Below are 22,872 nucleotides of genomic sequence, written 5' to 3' on the forward strand. Positions count from 1 at the left end.
TGATTAGCCAATCTAATTACTTAATTATGCTTCAGGAAAGTTGTGATCTCTGGTAAATATTGAAAAAGACAAAACGTGTTCACATTTTCAGTCACCTGGTTGGCTCGGGCCTTTCTATGTAAAGTTTGCATGTTCTCCCCTGTGCCTCTCGCTTCCAAAAATCCAAAGGCATGGATGTTAGGTTAACCGGTGAAAAAAAATGAGTGTGCATGTATGTTAGATGAAGCCTGTAAGTGTAGCGATATGCACTTAAAATTCGTGAAAAATATAACACGAAAAAGGAAAATGTGTATTTAGTGTAAAAAAAAAAAAAAACCCACACAATGTAATACATATATCCCATAAACACACATATCCCAGCTGGCTTACTGGGATATGTGTGTTTCTTATAAGAAAATATTCCCATTATGATTTTGTCACTTTTTAGATGGAAGTGTTGTAAAGAGGTTCCTTGTCCATGATGTTCTCCATATTTCTTTTTTCAGTCACTTCCTATCTTATCTTTTAGGTCACTTTCCTTCTATGTCATGTTGTTCTTTTTTTTTCTTTTTTTTTTTACTTCATATATCTTTGTTATTGTTTGCTCAGCCCTGACTGGGTTAAAATGCTGCTTCTGTGAGCTGTCCTGTAGTAGTTGCCTGAGTTTTGGTTTTCCTATTTCCTTTTTGACCAACATTATTGTCCCTAGTTTAGATTGCCTTTTACTGCATGTAAACAATGGTTGGACAATGCATCATGACCAAAATTATTAGAACTCTGTGCAAAATCTTTTTGTTGCAATTTTGTTGACTTTGAAACTGTTGCTTTCAAGACCAGGATGAGATCTGCAACCACTCACAGTCAATTACCCTCTTTAAAGCAACATCAGTGCATCGAGCGGAAATGATACAATCAGTCTGCTGTCAGTTTGGTATCAGTTTCAGATTTATTGGGGGCAAGTAGTCAGTTATATGCAATCTGTAGTCAATCCAAGTTGAGCAACTTTTGTTTGGAGACAGGTTGCCGCCCGCCAGGAAACGCATCTGGTTGAGGTTCTTGACAGTCTCACCTGCTCAAGTTCTACGTGTCAAATTGGTAACTACTTGCAATTGATCATCCACTGAAAACACAAATGCAGTCAGTGGGCAAAGACAAATTTTTCCTAGTTGCAAAAAGGTTGCCAAGTAATCTTTCAAATAAATCCTCTTATATTTTGGCTTCACTGTTCTATTATTATTATTTATTTATTATAAAATTTCCATAGATGAAGAGTAGAAGAAAAAAGGCCTAACCCTAACTCTACCTAGACTAAAGTAAGTCTAGTGGATATTAAGAGGTTAACCCAAACGCTTTATAATATTGACATGTGATTGATTTGTATTCTTTTTTATTTCATAAGAGTAAAATGGGATAGAGCTGATATGGGACTTGTATGACTATTAATTGTATCTGTATAATTTTTAAACCGTACAAAAACAATGACCTTTGATCCGCCATAAACGATCCATTTCATTTCTGCAGAGATTGTTGAGACCAATCTTTGATTTTTTCCAAAAACACATAGTCTACACTACTTCTGCATTCTTCATCTTTTCGATTTCATGATTTTCAATGAAGGAGATCTTTCTTTTTAGATTTTTAGATTTGATTAGACTTTATTGTTTCCTTGGTCTATGCCATGCCAGACACATCACATAAACTATCATAACATTAAAATCTCATAGTTTCACCTACTAATGACCAATATTTTAACTGAGAATGGCATTAGAGTGAATTTGTACTTGCAACTTACAATTTGGTATCCTGTACCTTTTTCCTGAGGACATCACCTAATATATATTTGAAAGATGTGATTTATATCTTTAGTGATTTTTAGACCCTGTTTTGTCACAGACCTTTCAAATATCTCCTGGAGGGAAAATGGAGGGAGAATGCTAATTATCTTTCCAGCCCTTTTAATCAAATTTAGAGTTTGTAAACTGAGGTTGACAGAAAGGTTACCAAACTGCGTCATGATGCCCTGACAGTAACAGTAATTCAACAGTTGCTCAGCAGAATAGTAAAAAAGTAATAAAATCCATTTATCCACCCCGTGAACCTCAAGCCTTCTTAAAAATGCAAGCACTGACTGATTCATGAACATATACTCGACACTGTAACTGAGAGTCAAAGTAAATGCCTAAATACTTTCTTTTATAAATGGCAGTATCTGAGTCTTTGGTTAACAAACAAACAGATTAACAGATTAAGTATCACTCTACCATCAGAGAATTTAATCATGTATACTCATGTTTGTATACTCATTTCTATAATTCTTTGTTCATGATATGAAAAGAAGGGGAGAGCTCACGCAGCCCTGTTGTCATGATGAATATTTATTAGTTTCATTTGTCTTCTGGAATGCTTATGGTTGTTTGTTGGTGTGATCTGCTCCTGGTCCCTCGTTTCCCTGTGTACGAGTTGGAGTGAGTGTGTGTGTGTTTGTGTGTGTGCTGTGGTATGTTGGTTTTGCTGCCACACCAGGCCTGGAGAGTCTCCCGCCCTTGAGCCAGCCACACCTGGGATTAATCCCTCGCCTGTTGCCAATCTGCCTAATCAAGGAGCCCTACTTAAGAGAGCAGTGGAGCAGTAGTTGGTGTGGGATAGTTACGCTGGGAACGCAGTTGGTTCTTCAGCGCTGTGATTGTGGTTTCTGTTGTCTCCTGTGGAATGGTTTAAGTTTTTGTCGGACAGTGGATAGGACTAAATGTGGCATCTCTCGTTTCTAGGTCAAATGCAGAAATGTGTGGAAGGAGCAGCACACTGTGTACATAGGCACCAAGGAGGACAAAACTTCACCACATATCAAGGAGAGGAATCACGGCCTGGTAATTGGGAACACACTGTGGATTGTTGGCACTGTTTCATAGCTTTTTGTAAATAAACACTTTTTCCATTCAGAACATTTCGCATCTGGGTCCTCCTTCAACCAACCTTGACACCTGTGGAGCTCCTGTACTTATAACCTGTATGTGTGGAAGAGTATAATTAACATTCAGTTGCTGCTGTCTTTTAATTAAAAAGGCCAAGTATCATCTGATTATATAGGGATTTACTTTAATTTGTATCATGGTATTTAACGGTGTATTAGGAAGTATGCTATTAAACGTTGGGCTTAGATCCATAAATAATAGCCGTGCAGAAGCTAACAGCATCCCTAAATGTTTCTTCTTTAACTCAAATGAATTGTAGTAATAAAAGCATCATCAGTACTTCTCCCAGCATTACTGTATATGCAAATTGGTAGGGATCAAATAAGAGCTAAAATACTACCAGTTTGTGGTTCTGTTACTTTTGAGGTTTTTACACAGCTTAAATTCCTCTAAAATATGCTTTGCATAAACTTTCCTTAACATTCAGCTTGCATTTGCAACATAATATAGTTATTGTCACAATGTGACAGGTACAGAAATGTCTATTTTGTGGGAGAGGGTGAAATGGCATCAAGCTGCTGTATGTATTCTGGTTCTGGATTAGTTCAGACTTTATGGTTTTCTTTCACTTTACAGATGGCATTGTGTGTGATGGTCACAGACCATAATGGTTAAAGAAGAAAGTAAAAGTAAAAGCACACTTTCCACACTGTGAAATTCAATAGCTTGTCCCTCAACGATGAATTACATCAAGCCATTGATTTTAAAGATACCAGTGCTTGAAACAAAACCACAGATCAGTATTTTTGCCCTTCAAGATGGTAAGTAGTAATTCATTTCTACATGAGTACAGGTGACACAGGTTTCATCATCTGGGGAGTATGGAGACTTTCAGGAAATATGAAAACAATCTGACATGTAGTTATTTGGATGTTTTCGTTAGGAGAATGAAATGATTGAGGAGAGAAACCCATAATATTTGCTGGCTGGTTTAACAGAGTATAACAAATCTGTAAAACCAGATGTACCCGGCTTTATCTCGATTCCTCTCATGTTCCTGCCTCTCTCTATCTCAGTTTTCCAGCAGATGTGAAGCCGTCACATCTTATCACAGTGTATGTTTTAGTACCTCATGTTTTGAATAATTTGCAACAAAATCACTTTAAACACGACATGAGGAAAAAAAAAAGTGCCGCTAAAGGACTGACAGCACAAGATAAAACTAAACGTAGCAGGGAGTCTGAGCCTCTGATTGATGCAATTAAACTTGTAAAATGCGTTTGGGGAAAACAGACTGTTTGATATTCTGTGTTGGAGTTAGAGGGAAAAAAGGGGAAAGCATTATGTGTAGCATAATGTAACATCTACGTCTCACCTGAATCCATCTATTTTCATACACGCTAATGAGTAAGAGCCACTGTTTTCCAGAAATAACCACAGCCCCAAATGAATAAGCACAAGCAGCAGTCATCTGGGAATAATTCAGCGCTGTGCATAAACAAAAGTATGCATGAATGAGCAGTCAGCTGCAGATGTCCAGGAATTATTCACTATCCCGAAGAAACAAGAAACTGCAATCATCCAGCATAATCTCAAGTCATCCAGGAATTTTAATCAGTCGCAACATAAAAACCACTTGGTGCCAAAACTTCATCCTGCCAAGCCACAGACCTGGGCCTTTTGCTGTGGTGTCTGGCACCATGACATTGGCATTAAATCTTTTGGGTCCTATGTGGTATGAGGTGGGGTCTCTGTGGAGCAGGCACCCAACAGAAGCTTAAATTAATCGGGAACCTGGAGCTTATGAGGCCAGGTCCAATATCTTGGGCTCTTTGTCATGTTCCTCAAGGCATTGTGTTCAGGGTTTTTGTGGGGTGTGTCAGAATGCATTGTTGTGGAAGGGTAGGACACTGCTGATGGGAGTGAATCTGCAATACTGGCAAATATTTATGCTAAAGTAACAACTGTATGAATGCCAGGACGCAGGGTGTCCCAAAAGAGTAAGATCAGCAGTGTTATTCACTATTATACTTTGTACTTCCTTCATACATTATTAAACATTATCCAAATTGAGATAAAACAATGCTTTGTTTTGTGCATTAAATACTAGCATTCTGCTAATGAATGTAGATTGATGGCTTTAGGATTTATAACAGGATGTCCTGCCTTGTCAATTTCCTCTAAAGTTAACTAGAAACTAAAAGCATAGTTAAACCACGCCAAAAACATCCATGTGTTCATAAGAAACAGATGTTCAGAGGTGATGCTATCAGTTCTCTGTTGCTTCTCGGTTTATGTCTGAAAATCAAAATGTCAGAAGCGCATGAAGCTATTAAGTCCATAAAATGCATTGAAAGGTGTTGCAGATGAAAAATGGTTACCCTGCAGAATTCACATTTTTGTTCTAGTGCTCCACAGAAACCCATTCTGGACTGTTTGATGAGGTCCAGAGACTGGAGTGTATCCTCTACACTTATCAAGAAACAGAAGCTGTGGTTTTCTGTCTCACCAATTACTAAGAATGATTATTTCCAATGACAACTCAACAAACCAAATGAACAGACAACCTTTGCAACCTTTCTTGTATTACCCACAGAATGGTATCAAGAAGCACACTGTCCATGAGGAATCACCCACCTCCCTGTATTAATAAGCCCAAGCTGCAACTCCTCCAAGGATATCAGCAGCTAAGACTGAAACTCAAAAAAACAAAAGAGACACCAAAAAATGGGCTAACACAAGCTAACGGTATACTAGCTGTGTTGCATAGTAAACTGTTCATTTAAAGCAAAACACTTCCTGGAGTTAAATTTTCTGTGAACTGAAGGTACCAGACACACAACTGTGGTTCCATTATGACACACACACACACACACACACACACACACACACACACACACACACACACACACACACACACACACACACACTCACACACACACTCACACTCTTCCCCTCTCCTCCTCTTCCTGCTGAGTGATGATGAAGGGGCTGATGGGAAGGTGTTTCATCACAAAGGAGATCAATGTTGGAGGTCACAACACACAACCATATAAACACACACTGCCACACACAAACACACTGCATGGCGACACATTTAGGCGTAGGTGGTGAGGTACAAACCTCCAACCTCTAACCGATCGATAGGCTTGCATACACACACACACACACGCGCGTGCACACACACTCTATGTATGACCTTCCACTCTCAGATCGATAATGGCCGACGTCGCGGAAACATCAGCACTATGAGAGAAGATAAGACAAATATTCTTCCATCTCTAGCTCTCTTCTTTGTGGATTTTTTTTGTTTGCTTTATGCAGAGCAGTGACCGGGAGGTTTTTATCGGCAGAAAGAGGAGGGATGATCTGATGAGAGATGAGGTGAGTGACCTGGAAAATGATTACTAGGAAAAGGTGGAGGGGGGTGGGAAAGCAAATGAAAGCAGTGAAGCAAACCAAACAGACAAAACAAATGAATAAGGTTTGTTCTCTGTAATGAGCATTATCTTTATTTACCTCAATTACACAAAGAGAAGCAGACATTTTCTGTCTTCTGTATTACCAGAGTATTTACTTTAGCTTATATTAGTCTAAAAGTAATGAAAGTAAATTAGACCCCTGCAGCAAACACTCATTTGCCTTTCTTCAAATGGTAAGTGGACTGGCAGTTATATATTGCTTTTCTGGTCTTATTGACCACTCAAAGTGCCCTCAAGGGCAATTTGGGGCTCAGTTTCTTGCCCAAGGACACTTCAACCTTCCAACTGGTGGATAACCCACTCTACCTCCCGGGCCGCAGCCAGCTGATAATGACGGCTACCTCTTCCTTCTTGAACCTAACCTCTTAACATCCATCAGGATGCCAGAACTACATGGGGGTAGGGATATTATTGGGTTTTATTTCAGCCACATGCAATATAAGTGCATTTTCAGATACGAATAGGGTTAGATTTGTTAGATTTCAAATGAAGTCTCGTGCATTTTGTCATTACAGCTCATCTCTTAAAAGCTTCCCTTTTTAGTTGTTTCAGGTAAAGATTTTATAAAAGGAGACAGACTTTAACCATCTGAGGGCTAAGTCATCATTGGTAATAACCCAAACACTGCTGTACTAGTACATTTTGGAGAAAGTCAAAATTACTGCACATAATTCTAAATAATTAAAAATCATATATTCTGGATACCAAATGCTTAGATTACGGTTAGGGCTGAGATCATATTGATGTTGTAGACCTCACAGATTTAATCAAATCCAAACTTATCGCTAGATGTGACAGCAGTGAGGTTGTTGAGTTTTTGTTTTTATCTTCAAACATTTTGCATTCTAGATACAACCAAAGGAAAGAGAAAATGTCAAAGCACCTCTATGTTTATATCTGTGCAAAATAGCTTCTCTATAATTGTGAATTCTTCTTTTGGTTTTATTGTTAGATGAAGACGTCAAGCATGACATGCACCTTATCAGACACTTTCACCTGGTGCAACCATAATGCTGCTTCTGCTTTCTGTTAGAAGGGCTTGTTTGGCACCAGGTTAGTATTACTCCATTTCTCCCAACAGTTGAAGAATTCAAATTGCAGGTTGCTGAAGCCTGGTCCATAAGCCAGGTAGACTGTGTAACAGTTATGACAGTTCTTCTTTGTCCTTTTCTTTTGGCTTACTGGTGCTATCACAGTAGTAATGTAGGGTTGACACAAAAGCCCAACACACATTTGAACTTATCTTAAGACAAAACATGTGGACAGATAGATCATTTATTTACTTAATTAATTAATTATTCTCAAAGTCTTGGCATTCAGAGCATAAAGAAAGTAATGACTCTGACAAAACATCTAGAGCATAATGCTAGAGTTCAGAGCTAGGTTTGGGGTGTTCATGGATGACTTAGACCTCAGAGGGCTAAAGAACAGAAAAGTGGCATTTGCAAAGGTTTACTTAGTCTGTTTTAGAAATAGCATCCATCCATCCATCATAGTGCGAGAGGCAGGGTACACAGTAGACCGGTCGCCAGTTTGTTACAAGGCTACGAAATAACATTAAATCTCCATAATGGAAGCTCATGAACAAATTTGATTTTGTTTTTGTTTTTTTACTCGAAACTCAGACCCCCCCCCCCCCCCACACACACACACAAAAACAACAACAACCCATCAAGTGTCCATTTTTCTGTGACTGAAATCTGGATGGCCAGCCTTTGTCACAAAAACTTTAAAGCTTAAAAATCATTTCCATAAATAAACACTGGTGTACATGAAAGAGTTAGGAAGAATGTTAAAGCTCCACAAAGAAAATATTTTCCATTTAGTGTTGTGTTTACTATGAGATGCATTGTGTCAACCATGGCTGTCTCTGTCAGTTGTGGGTCTGTCTGGATGAATCAACATAAAGGTGACTTATGTCTGAATGAGGGAATGCAATCACTTTCGCAGAATGATGAAGCCAGCAATGATACAAATAGCTTTAGTATGAATCACAAAGGCTGTTACGATCCCCCGTCTATCTCTCTGTGTGTCTCTTTCCATATCAGACCGGTATTACTGAGCTGAATTTCATTAAATCTCTAGTCCCCCGGTGCTTTGAAGCCCTTTCTGGGCGTCGCCAGGTCGCCGCTCACCGCTAGCTGTGGATTGAAATGACACTCAGCAGACAGATAGCTGCTGTGTCTCAGGTTGTTTTGTTCTGAAGGTGTTGTTTTTAGAGCTGGAACCAATCCTGCCTGTCACTTTAAAAAAAAGAGGAGGAAATGAAAAAAAAAGAACAGAAGAAGAAGAATGAGGAAAAGATGGAAGGAAGAAGGACAGAAAGAAAATGACCAAGGAGAGGAGGTGGATGAGCAGCTGGAAAAGACGATGATTCTCAGGAGGAGGAGAGGAGGGTCTATGCATGGGAGTAAGATGACATAAAGATAATCAACAAGAAGGTGGAGAGGACAGTGATGGAGGGTCAGGAAGAAAATTGTATTTGTAGAATAAAAGTTACCCAGTAAAGTGTTCTGAAAAATAAAACCTTACTCTATGCAGATGTATTATTTGTGTGATTGATGCAACCCAATTATAAACTAAAAAAAAAAAAAATAGTACAGCAGCAAAAAAGGGAATGATAGGGTTCCAGTTCATTTAAACACCACTTATTCAGCATTTATTAATAAAAGTATGAATAAGTGCTTTTCCATTGAAAAATACTTTGGATGCTGTGTTCAATGCGGATAAAAGGAATGTAAAATGTAAAAAATGCTTAAACACTTAAGCATTAAATGCTACAACAACAACCACTTTCAACAACCATGTGAATGCATTTAGCAGTTTAAGGCGTCCTTTCAAAATCAACATTTAAAGAATTTCAGCTCTTTCTTCATTTGTATTATTGATCTCATAAAGTGGCAAACTTTGTGGTTACCCAGTCCAGACTGGAGGCTGATTCAACACACAGACTTTATATTTTGTGGAATATGAAGATAATATGGTTTAGGACTGTCTTCTTATTAAAAAACAAAAAACAGGCCCATGTGCATAGTTTTTTTTTTTTCAAGAAAATCAGTTCAACAGTCATTCACACACCACACACACACACACACACACACACACACACACACACACACACACACACACACACACACACACACACACACACACACACACACACACACACACAGGCACTTTTTTCTTCTGCTTTAAGGGGAACACTTAATATGTATCTCTACCTGTCTCTCACACACCGTCTCTCATCTGTTCCTAACAGGCTAGAGGATGGAAGAGGAAAGAAAGCTACTGTCACCATAGCAACAGACATCGCCGCCCTATACACACGCTCCTACACACACGAGTTGTAGCGTGGGGGTAGAGTATTGGCACGTGTGTGGGGGGAGAGAGAGAGAGAGCAGAGGTGATGGAGTAAAAGCATTTCTCTGTGTGTGTGTAACAAAGTGTGTGTGTGTGTGTCTGTGTTGTGTGATGGGTTTGCTAAGGTCAGACGTTCAGTGTGGAATACAAATCTGTCATGGCTGACACACTTCCTCCTCTCCCTCTCACTCGCTCTGCCCTTCGCTTGACCCTACCTTTTCTTAATCTCTCCTTTTTCTTCCTCTCTTCCCCTCTCCTTCCATCCCTCCCTCCCTCTCTCTTTTTCTCTCACACAGAATCACACCAGCTGATTGAATTTCATCTCTTATCCCCTCACTTTTTTTAATTCCCATTTCTCCCTCTACCCCCACTCTTTCCATTCATCTTGATCCTCTCTTTCTACCTCTTCTCCACCAGCCACCTGGATACTATCTGGGATGGCTTTTTCCTCTCCAGCGCGATCTTTCCACTTGCAGAAAAAGCAAAAGGTTACAAAGTGAACCCAGTGGTTTTAGCCCACGTTTGTTCAACAACGGGAAAAATTGCATATTTACAACCGTTTTGCAGATCCTGTTGCACACAATTATTACTGAACGATTTTTATTTTTAATGACATTTAAAAAGCTGATGTTTCTCAGACAAGATTCAGGGCCTCAGTTAAAGAGAATTTATGGAAAGTTACTTGAGATTAGATGTAACTGTATTCTTAGAACATATGAGTCTGACTTAACCTGAGTGTATGGTGTATCACGTCAGATCTGATATGATTGAAAAGGATTCTTGATCATCTGCACGTAAACAGCTGCTGTTGAAGCTCCAGCTGCTGACAACATCGACAAAAGCAGGCAAATCTTCTGCTTCACATTTGTTGTTTGTTAATCACGTTGCTTGTACTGTGTACAGCTCCAATCTCACCCTTACCCTGACCTCAGCCTGACCTTACCCTTACTGTAAACTCACTCTAACATAAACCTAAACAAAAGCAACCCTTGACACTGACCTTAATCTTACACTAATGTAAAAGGGGATTAACAAGTCAACTGCAGGTTTAATCCTGGATAAATCGATGTGATAACACATACTGGACACTTAACCTGCTCTGACAAAGGTTATGTTTGAGTTGTGCAGGTACAAAACCACCAAAAACTGATCAATTACTACTCCAGATAGAGTTTCCTTGCCTGGGAAATCCCTTGGCTCTCAGTGGGCAGATAGCAGTAATGTCTATAGTTTTTAAAATTTGCTTTTCTCTGACAAGCATTAATAAGAAATAAAGATTATTAACAACAAATGTGACTGTTACCATTTCCTGATGCTTCCAAACAATTTTAAAGATATTTTGTTTTGCTTTCTATTTTTTTAAATTGCTCTCAGAAAGTTTTTCTTTTTTCTTTTCTTTTGTTTGGTTGTTTTTTTTTTGTTTGTTTTTTTTTACCCCTTTTGAGATCTAAGCCATCATCTGTGACAACTGTAATCCCAACACAAACCCTAAATGCTGACATTCAGAAAAGGGAATTTTCATTTTTATTCAATTGTTCTCCTGACTCTAAAATATCATGGGAAAGACACAAATAATCATTCTAACTGATACATATGAAAAACTTGTCACATTTTTCATTAAAACAAGGAATTCTTGCCCTTCTCCAAAATACTGGGTTTAGTAGTTTCACGATTTGGGTTACCGCCTGTTGTGATTTAGACCTCAGAGGGATAAATATTGGGTTACGTATCTGTAACAGAAGGACCCAATGCACACAGTGTTGCCAGACAAGTGGCTGTTTTTTCACACTGTCTCTTCAATCCCTCTGCGTGTGCAGCTTTCCTGCTGCCTTACTCTAGTTCAGCACAGCGCAGCTCTCTTGTCAGGCCCTGGTGTCCTACTGAAACAGGGGAGGCATGATTAGATGATGCAGATGTGCTGTGCTGGTCAACCTCCCCTGACACCAGACCCTGAACCCACTGCCCCACCCCTCCCTGGCAGCTGAGCCACAAACCACACCCCACCACTGTATTATCCTGGAACTATAGAACATTTTTCGATTAAACATTGAGTCACAGACCTTTGGTTTTTGCTAAAAGCTGTGTTTCTTTCTACTTGAGCTTTTACAGATGAAAAGCAAACTGTTTTACCAATAAGTTGTTCGGTTTCCAGTAGACCTGTCCATCCATGTCATGTTCTACAAATATCTAGGAAATTATCTGAGCTGATAACCAGGGACAGTGAAGGCAGACAAGGAGAAGATATCCTGCATATGCTGTAATTCACAATAAATATTACTGAAATTAACTTTACCCAAATTTTGACTGTAGCCAACTTGAAAATGATGCCTTATCTTAATTCCAAACATTACCTTAGCTCAGCAAAACACAGAGTTCCAAAAGAGGACGACCCAATGTCAAGCTGTATCAGGGTTGTTACAGGTGAACAGTTATCAGAGTATTTTCCTCTGAGACTTGATTAATTATCTTTCTTTTTTTTTTTTTTGTAAGTGGCTGAGAAGCAAACAAATCAACTAACCACTGGTAAAGACCAAGAGGTCAGCCATTATGTAGCAAATCAGGGCAATCAAACAACTTGGTAAAACAAATAAAGACAGCATGCCAAGCAAAAGCAACTAATGAGAGTGATTTAGTGTCAGGATGTATGGCAAAGAGAAAACACTCTGGGCAAACATGAAGGTATATGAAATTGAAAAACAGCAGGCTTCAATCTAAATGAAAGAAGATTGAGTTACTCAAAGAGTAAAAGAAAAGCATAGAGCAGGAAGAGAAAAAGGGAGACAATTAAAGAACAAAAGAAGCAATTAAAAAAGAAAAGAAGGGGACCAATTAAGTGTTGTGAGGATAGCAGACAGCAGGGGACATATGAAATAAAAGGAGCCAATAAGAAATGAAAATGAAAGGGAAGTAGACAAATACGAGGAAACAATGAAAAGTGTGTGCTGTCATCCTGACCTTCAAGCTGTAATAACATACATTTGCGATGCAGAGCAGAGTCTAGTGTTTTACCCACTTCAGAGGACATACTGACATTTTTTTCCTAAAGAAGGAAGATAGATAGATAGATATCTAAAAGTTTGACTAAAAGTAAATTTAAATTACACCTTAAAACTTTTAATGGACTTTTTGTCCCCCTATAAAATGCTTGTACAGAAATTCACCTCCTTAAGGCATACCTTGAGTCTGACTCTATTCGTGACCTAGGCGTAACCGAAGTCTCAGCCTAAAAATTCAATGATTTATTACATGGGACCTCATCTGTTCCCAGAAGGGAGGTAGGTCCCCACCATGTCACATGTTAAAGAGATTTATAGCCCAAAACAAGGACGCACACAGTGACAGAAGCTGCACTCAACTACAATCTGTGACAAATTTCAATAATTAACGACTAATCAAAGAGCAGATGACAGTGTTAGTGTGTGAGAGAAAACGTTCAAAAAGTTTAACATCTTTTCTTTCTTGCCCTGAACTTTATAATACTGGTAAATTTCTGCATGTGGAAACAAAAGAAGAGAGATTTTAAAAAGAGGAGAGAAGGATGGCTGGACTGACATGGAAGATAAACTGTGGATTATGGAAGAATTAAAGCGTCCAACAAGAGATTCTGACAGAGAGGAGAGGAAAGGTGAATGGATAGGTGTGAATAATTACAAGAAAATGAGAGAGGACAAAGTAATAAAAGAGACTGGTGGAATGAAGACATGACTGGACTGCAGTTTAGATCCTGTTCCAGATTCTAGATTGCATCCAGACCAGGATTTAACTGAGACTGTACTGCAGAGAGGGATAAGAGAGGACTGAGGAGACTGTAAAACAGAGACAGGGAGATAAGTGTGATATCTTTTTTGTCTTTTCTACTCATGTATGAACCCATTATCATACACACCAAATAAAGAATTTACACCATCAACCTCTGTCGACCCCTATCTGTCTCTCTCAGATATTCCTACTGATTGTCAGCATATATTAACACAAAAATAAAGTGCACTTAAAAAAACTAGAGAATAATAGGATTTTATGTCAGTTTCTCAAGAAGGGCACTCGATATTTTAGATAGAAATGGTTTTGGTTTAATATGCAATGAGATTTTTAACTACTTTATAGGTGGCATATCAAGGTGGCAGGTCAGGATGGTATCAAACAATTCAATATCATATGGTGAGAAACAACATGTCTCCAAACACTTACGGTAAGATTGAGACTGACTGCAGTTGTTCTCACATAGACTGGAAAAGGTTTATAAATAATTGCCATCTAATTTATGAATGCAGACTGCAGATTGCCAACATGTTACAATCAATGGACTTTTTGCCAACTGGTTATATTCCTATATTAAAGCAAGATACCCAAGGACCTAAATCGTCTTGCAGTTAGAGCACCATCCTGGCTAGCATTAGCTAATATTAGCAAACAGACAGATATCTCAAGGTATTTTTGATGCTCAAACAAAACAAAATTCCCTCCATGAATTGAATTATAAAGTTGCTGGTCACATTCCAGTTTGATGAAATGCAATCAAGTTAACTAATTACTGATTTCAACACTACAGTTAGTTAAGTTTCCATATTACGTACAGTAGTAACAAATGTGCTAATGAACACACAGAATATCTTTTACTTAGTTATACTAACAGTAGGGAAAGCTGGCTCTTTATGTTACTGGCATGAATGAGAAAAAAAGCCAGATGAGTGGTTAAAATTGTGTCTTTATTCAGAGAGCATCACCACCCGCATTTATTCTGCATTAATGAAACCACTTAGCTGCACTACATGGTGAGTGTGTGTTCTGGAATTTCCTTGAATGAACAACGTATTTGCGTAAATGCATGCTGAGAGCGATTTTAACTATGTGAGAGAACAAAACCATCCTATTATTATGTGTGTGTGTGTGTGTGTGTGTGTGTGTGTGTGTGTGTGTGTGTGTGTGTGTGTGAGCATGTGTCAGAGAAGAGTCACTCCAAGTATCAAGAGGCCTGGCATCGTCAAGGGTAACAAGGTGGTATGCTGACAATCACACCCGGCCCCATACACACAGATACACACACCCGCCGTGAGTTCTCATGGGAATGTCTGATTGGCCGCTGTGAGCCTGCTGGGAAGCTTGGTTCCCGTGGCGATAGTAACCAAGTGATAACACCAACCATCTGACCCTGTTAATGTCTGAGTGTGTGTCGCCATCTGTGCTGCTGGCTCGGGGGAGAAGCAACACACTGAACAGTGATTAAAGTCAAGACAAAGAAAGAGAGAACAAAAGAAAGAAAAGATGACAGAGCAGGTTAGATGAAGGCATACAGGTGACAGCACAGGTGACAGCACAGGTAACTGCGCAGGTTAATGCACAGATGATATGCTGTCAAATATTCACGTTTTGTCTCGTGATATTAATCACAAAATATTTCAACCTGTTGGTGTTGATATAATACAAATGCCCTCTCCTGTTGAAGCATGCTGTTAAAAACAAATATGTTTATTATTTTAAAAATACTAAATATATTTTGACCTACAAAGGAACTCATTTCTTTCCTGTGCAAAGCAGCAATCCACAAAGTAGGAAACAAATATACAATGTGCTGCTATTAATTGTATTTCCCAATCAAAAGAAAATAAGGGAATATTAAAACCTAGCATTGGTTTTTCTCTGACCAAAGTCAAGAACTGGACGTCCAAACTTAAAGTAAATGACTGTTGTCCCCAACCAGAATTATAATGACACACTTCCCCCCAGCACCAGCATGCCATGGATCTTTCCTCTAGGCCAGGTTTAATACAAAAAGTGTAAAAAAGTCTGCAGTGTTTTATTTAGCTTATACATACATCTAAAATCTGGTCATTCATGTGTCACTTTGATATAGAATAGTTCATCCATACATTTATTTCTTCCAGACTTCACTGCTGTTGTCCATGTGTGCCTTGCCACTGATCAGTTAGTGGTCCCAAACACTCGTGTGGTCAGTAATGGTGATTACGTCTTTGCAGTTCAACTTTTTTTACTACTATACCAGCACTGATGTGAAGGTTTTATTTGAGTGGTGATACCATTTATACCACAGCCTCAGGTCATCAAACTCACAGCCTTATTTTGTTATTTACATATGGCCTAATAATGATCCTTATTGCTGTTTTAGAGAGGCAGTGCTTCAAACGATAGTTGCAGATTTCTGTCAGAATCTGCAGATTATACAGTACAAATAAAATGTTCACGTTGTCTTCCCAACAGTTTCACTGACATCTACACTGGATGGCCAGGAAGCGTTCACGATGTCTTCTCGGGCAATTCTCCGGCGCTGATAATTGGCGTCTGTCTTGTGTCAGTGACGTAAAAGACAGATTTAATGCGACATGACCGTTCAAACAGCAGTCGCTTTCTAAAACATCGGATATGTATCGGATTCAGTACCACATACGAAAGTGACCCAGATCGGTTTTGAAATTATCGGATTTGTGCCGTTCACACTGTCATACCATGATCGGATATAGGTCGCATAGGGTCAAAAAAGTCGGATTTGATGCGCTTTCGCCTGCAGTGTGAACGTAAATGGCCTGTATTTATATAGCGCTTTCTAGTCCCTAAGGACCCCAAAGCGCTTTACATATCCAGTCATTTGTCCTGTCTCTCCTCTAACCGTTCATGTCAGATGGCTCCTCCTCTGTGAGCCTGGTCCTGCAGGAGGCTTTTTCCTGCCAAAAGGGAGTTTTTCCTTCCCACTGTCACCAAGTATTATTGTAAGGTCTCTACCTTGAAGCTCCTTGGAGCAACTATTGTTGTGATGTGGTGCAATATAAATAAAACAAAATTAAAATGTAGAGTAGCTGTTTCAGTAAGGTCTGCTCTATTTTCCTTGTCGGTTACATTACACTTACATTCAAATGAAAAAGGTTCCATAAAATAACTGATGTAGCCTTTTTTAATACCAGATATAAATTAGCTGATGTTCGTGTTACAATAGGCTATACATGTCTTTGTAATCAGGATTCTTTTAAAAAATATTTTCTTGCTGTCATTTCACAATAAAGGCTGGCGATGCTGACTTGCTGCATTTCTGCGAGGTTTTTAATATAAAACAGATGAAAAAAGCCTGGAGTTCATGTTGACAACAATAAGCAGCTGTGGCGAGTTAAGTTTAAATGATAACAGAAGACACGCAGCCCATCTCCAATTAAAGCCCGGTTGTCTGTGCAGTAAATAAAGCTGTGTGCTCCTCTGTGACTCTGAGAATAAAAATGCAATCTAAAAATAAAAAAAGATGATTATTTGCTGCTGGCAGCACATTTGTTCCACTCACATCATGTGACTTCAGCTGAAGACTGCAGGCTGCAGACTGTGACCAGTAGCCTGCTTCAGCTGTTTACACGAGCGCACATATCCGAGCTCCTGTCACAATTATCTCGCAACGAGCTTAGCTTCTCTAAAACATCTAGGTTTCAAATAAACAGATACTACACAGTCCAGGATCACAACCAGGATAATTCAGAGTGGTTATAGCTGCACACATACATAAATGCACACATCCACACATGCACACAGCTGCTGGTCCATTTAGATGCAAAATGATTCTATTGTGCTGACTCAGGTGTTCTGCAGAGTGGCTGAGCTGTTCACATCTCCCTATAACTGTGCATGTGTGTGTGTCTGTGGGTGTGTCAGATGGTAGTAGCTTATGTCGCTCCACATGACTAACTGGATTTCAACACCAACACAAACAACAACACAACAAATAATGGCTTTGCCAAAATGGGCCAGCTCCTGCTGTTCTCTCAGCTGTGACTGTGATGTGATTACTGACAAAACCAAATGTAAGAACAGGCCACATGCACCGGGGACAGGGCCAAAGGATCATTACTTGATTTTAGGGCTCGAGCAGACCGCCCTGAAAGGGCCAGCCCTCTGTATGGTAAATAAAGTCTAATAAATGTGTATCCAGCATCAGTTAGGGTGGGGCAGCTAAAAAACAAAAGGTGGAAAACTCAGGATGATCAAGTGGTTTGAGCAGTTGACCAGTAACCTGCAGGCTGCTGATTTGAGTCAGGTGGTCTTTGATATAGATTTTGTTTTGTGTTTTTAGTGTTTTCACACCTGCTGCATTTAATCTATTTAAATTGAACTCTGGTTCATTTAACTCCTTGGTTTGGGTCGTTTGTGCAGATGTGAACACAATAATCGCACTCGGGTGTTGACCGAAACAACCAAAAGACCCTTTGGAGGAGGTCGTCTCCAAACCGTTCCAAATTAATTCTAAAGCGATTTCTCTATGGTGTGATCATGATCTGACCTTGATCTGAACCAACTACCAGGTGCACATTACAAGTTTGAGTTAAAAAAAACATCCCGTAGCAACGTATCTGCCCTGTGTTCTGGGTTGCTGGAAGATACTATAGATGTGCAAAGGTCTGTGTGGGCTAGCAACTAGCTGTGAAATGAACGTAAATTCTCCATTTTCTCCACCAGTCCAGAACACAGCACCTTCTTCCTATATTTACTGTTCTTGCTCCTGACCCACACAAATCCACCCAATAAGCAGACTGAACATTGTCACATAGTTTATAGTGATGCATTTGGTTTGCCACGGGAAAAAGCTGCAAGTTTACAGACTCATCAATTGATTCGAGCCAGAGTAAACAAATCAAAGGTGTGAAAACACCCTTAATTTTTTTCATAGATATTCCCAGACAAAATAAGCATAAAGTATAAAAAAAACCTAACCAGCACTAGTTCTAAGCTCTTTTAGAACAGCATTAGGATGCTTTTTACAGGCTGAAGAACAGCAGCCTCTGCAGCTATCAAGGTTGAACTCTTTACCTCTTGAAAGTTTACTCAGTTCAGAAAGAGTTTCAAGGGTTACTCTGAGTATTTTCGCTCCTATTTCAGCCTACTTATAGAGTAAAATGACTGAATTTGAATCAGAGCAGGAGAAACCCAGAAACAGTTCCAATGGTCATCAAACCACATCTGTATTGATATACACCAAGATGTCATGCAGCCCCAAAACAATTTGTGTCTCCTCCTGAGAATGAACCAGGAATCTTTCACCTATATAATACAAACAGTGGCTAAAGTTTACAAGTCTGACTGAACTGAATCATGAGCTCCTCAGGAAAGCTCATGATTCAAGCTCGAGGGCCGTTTTCCCATAGACCTCCATAGGACCAGAAGTCCTTTTCCCGCCACAGGTATTGCACCCTAGAGGTTATTAAAAATATGAAGGTTTAAGGAACCTCTCCAATGGCTTCAATATTCAGACCTAGAAAGTATGTTCATCTTTTATACAGTCTTCATGTAGGGGTGGGCAATTAATTTTCCCGATGGGATACATGAGAATCTGGAACTGTTGTTAAGCTTATAAACAGATACAATTAATATTGAGTAGAATCGAGTTCAGTTGATTGTTGTGCCTCTCCAAAACAGTTCCAGTTTCTCATGTGGCCTCCTGAGAAAATTAATTGTCCATCTCTGGTCTGTAGCTATAACCAATCTCCTCTGAGTAGCTGCAGTAGAAGCAAGATGAAAATAATTAATGGCTAGAGTTAATATCCAATAAACAAAATGTAATGTCTTTAGACTGCTCATTCAAGGCTGCCCTTCCATAAACTAACACAAGAATATTACAGATAACAATTTAACATTACAATGTGCATCTAATTAAACTGTTAATACGCATTAGCACTCTCACTCTCAACACCCTGCAGCCAGTCAGAAAAAAGCCAAAATCAACAAATTTAACAACCAAAACAGCAAACACAGCAAACACATGCTAATTATCTACTGTTACATTAAATGTGTAGACAAAGAAAGAAAAAGGAAGAGCATCACTGTATGCAATACCAACACAAAAGCAGCTAAAAGAGCTACAGCAAGCCCAGAGTTCATAGCTGCACACGCCTGTATCCAGCTAACACACCCTAACAAAACAGGTGCATCTTTGTAGGGTATTATTGAGAGGGTCTGTAGTGGGACACTTTGAAGGTAAGCATAGGCTCCTCACCCAGTCACATGCTAGATGTTATGTGTTAATCTTTCCATTGGCTGATTAACAATGAATCTGTTTGGGATGGACTGAACCCAGAGCTTAAACGGACCTGGCTCACACGTTTAAAAAACCTGATATACATGGATGAATATGACTGATGTCGTGCAGGGTGTTTAAGTCATCTTCTTCTTTTTGGCAAAGTTAGCATAATTCATGGAGCTAAAGTAAATACATGAATAGGAAATATTTCACATGGAACAAAATTTACCCTTAAAGCAGACTGCAGAGAAACCGTTGGGCTTGAGAATAGGAATTTCAGAATATTTGTCATTTGAAAAATACTGTAAGTCAACAAAAAGATTATTAATGCTTATTTATATCTAAATATATATTAATATTACTTTTACCAGGACTTCTGGTCAGGACTTTAGACCATTCCTTTATAAAACCCTAGTAAAGTTATAATTTATAATTATTGCTTCCCTCACATATAATCAAAACTTAAATAACTCAAATCAGTGACATCTGCCAGTTAATTAGATTCTCTTTCTGTGATTATTTTTACTCGCTACCACCACACAGGGACAGAAATATGAACAAAAGTTTGAAACTGAAGACGTAATGATAGAAATGAGGATGGCAGGTGATGGCAGCAGGATGTTTAGGTTGTAACCAGCGGAGGGATATGACATGTGTAAGCTGTGTGTGTGTGTGTTTTCCTACCTGGCTCTCGGAGCAGCAGCTGAGCCATCGCCTGCGAGCTGCCAGCAGAGTTCTCCGCGATGCACTGATAAAATCCTTCATCCGATTTCACCAAGCCCAAAATCTGCAGGTTACTGCCGTCCTAAGAGACAAGAAAGACAAACAACATGTCAGAAAATCAGCAAAATACAAGAGTCTGGCTAAGAGCTTTGTGCAAGTGAAAAATATGTCAGTTACACCAAATCAAAAAGTGTGCTTGAGCAAAAATGTCTGCAGCAGAATATGTTGGATGACCCAGATTATTGGATTATTCAGTTACAAGAGTCCATATTCTAGCTCTCTCTCTTCACGTTCCCTTTTTAAACACATATATTGGTTTATTTCTCAAATTCACTGATTTCACAGTTGCCTGCAGTTCTGTTATAACTGCAGTCAAACGAGATACTTCCTGTACATTTATCACATTAAAAGCATGTATGGGAAAAAATGGCGTGTCCATGCTGCTTTATTTACTTGTGGGTTTTTATAAGATTCTGTTTTTGTTTATTAAAATGCTTATTTATTGGAAAATGTAATCACATGCATGTAGGCAAGGTGAAGACAAACCCAGCATCAGATTAAAGTGACTTTGAATGTGGCATGGTTGTTAGTGCCAGGTGGGCTGGTCTGAGTATATCAGAAATCTGCTGGGATTCTTTCACACGCCCGTCTCTAGGGTTTATGGCATGGTCTGAAAAAGAGAAAATATCCAGCGAGCAGCAGTTCTGTGGGCAAAAATGCCTTGCTGATTGAAGTCAGAGCAGCATAGCAAAACCCATCATCTGAAGGCTGCTTCCAGCAGGACAACACGCCAAGTCAGAATGCTCAAATCATTTCAAACTGGTTTCTTGAACATGACAGTGAGTTCTGTACTCAAACGGTCTCCACAGTCACCAGATCTCAATCCAATACAGCACCTTTGGGAAGTGGTAGCATGAGAGACTTGCTTCATGGATGTGCAGTTGACAACTCTGCAGGAACTAGGTGATGCTGTCATGCTAATATGGACCAAAACCTCTGTTTCTAGCACCTTGGTAAATCTAAGACACCAAAAATTTAAGCTTGTCTTAAGGCAAAAAACGGTACTAACAATATGCACTTAGTAAAGTTGCGATACGTGTGTATTTATCTTACAGTTACAGTCTGTTTGCCATTTTTTTCAGATGGATATTTTACACACACTGTAATTACTGTAGGTTGAAAGCTTTTGAATTAATACTGGTGAAAAGATGAAATCATACAGGTGGATGAGATATAACGTGTAGTAACAGATGACGCATGTAAGGCTATGGCCTACAATGTGAAACAACCTGTTTTTTAACACTTGTTTATTTGCTACAGAACTCCATATGTGGTATTTCATAGCTGTGGTGGCTTTAGCTTTCCTCTGTAGGTGTGTCCACATTTTTCACAGGGACTGTATGTGTATACTTTTCTGAGTGACTCACCACTATCTGGAAGTAGTCACTCGGGATGACTTCCTCCCCGTTCTTCATCCAGCGGACGGTCGGCGGCGGGTTTCCTGTCACGGCACACTCCAGCTCGATGTCGGTTGACTCATAGGCGTACGTGTTGGTCGGGTAGTTGAGGAACTGAGGAGGCACTGCAAAAACATAGAGTGAAAACAGCACAAATAAACAACCACCTCTTCCTGTATGTTGGAGCATCTCTGCGTCAATGCTGCTGCTGCTCAGTCCGAGTGTTCACACACCTTTACTTAGTTGCCTTTTGGGATTATGTTTCACATTAACAAGTTTCTATAACAGCCTCAGTTAATTACTGACTAATTAACAGAAATATAACCTGAGCCATCAGCTTATTAGTAAAGCCCTGAATGTGTTTGATCTCATTAGCCTCAGTGGATCATCACACATTCATCTCCTCACAGACAGCTGCTGATTAACATTTTCAGGTGTTTGTTGGAGGATGGCTGCAATTCTTGAGGCTTAGCTAATTTAACACAGCAGCAGATTAATCTGGTAAATTCTTAAGTTTGAATCAAACAACAGAAAACATAGCACCTAGTTAACAAACATTACGGTGTTTCAGTACTTCCAACAAACAGACACGAGCATTACAACATGAATCAATATCACAGATATTGGGAGACTGGGAGTCACTGCCAGTCGTTTGACACCACAAATTAACCCTTTTAATCGTATCAGTGGTCTGGATTCTGTGGGAGAGGTTCAAGCCATTAAGATGCAAAGTGACTGAAGCAGCTGACAGACTCAGCAGCGTTCAGGTATGAGGTCATAGCGAACTGTCTTCAGCTCACTCGATTGTAAACAGGTTTGAAGGCGGGTGAAGCGGCTGCCATGTTCAAGCTCTGTTGTCGTCTTTGAATACACGTCAGTAGCTCATGACTGAGAACGGAGATGTGAGACAGAAGCCATTTTGAGCCTCAGCAGAGAGGAGGAGGAAGCCTGAAGGG

The 22,872-nt window shown here is 39.4% G+C and overlaps 1 protein-coding gene across 2 annotated transcripts in view; it reads right to left on the reverse strand.

The window, feature by feature from the left end:
* dcc (DCC netrin 1 receptor) overlaps positions 1–22,872 on the reverse strand; it is a 324,319-nt gene that overhangs the window by 149,453 nt on the left and 151,994 nt on the right. For both annotated transcript variants that reach the window (XM_025909079.1, XM_019361335.2), the window contains exons 6-7: positions 21,887–22,041; positions 20,421–20,541 (exon numbers count right to left, since the gene is read on the reverse strand). In XM_025909079.1, the coding sequence (XP_025764864.1) occupies positions 20,421–20,541; positions 21,887–22,041 (276 nt within the window). The remainder of the gene's footprint in view (positions 1–20,420; positions 20,542–21,886; positions 22,042–22,872) is intronic.

The sequence above is a fragment of the Oreochromis niloticus genome, linkage group LG7, assembly GCF_001858045.2.
Source record: "Oreochromis niloticus isolate F11D_XX linkage group LG7, O_niloticus_UMD_NMBU, whole genome shotgun sequence".
Classification (NCBI taxonomy): Eukaryota; Metazoa; Chordata; class Actinopteri; order Cichliformes; family Cichlidae; genus Oreochromis; species Oreochromis niloticus.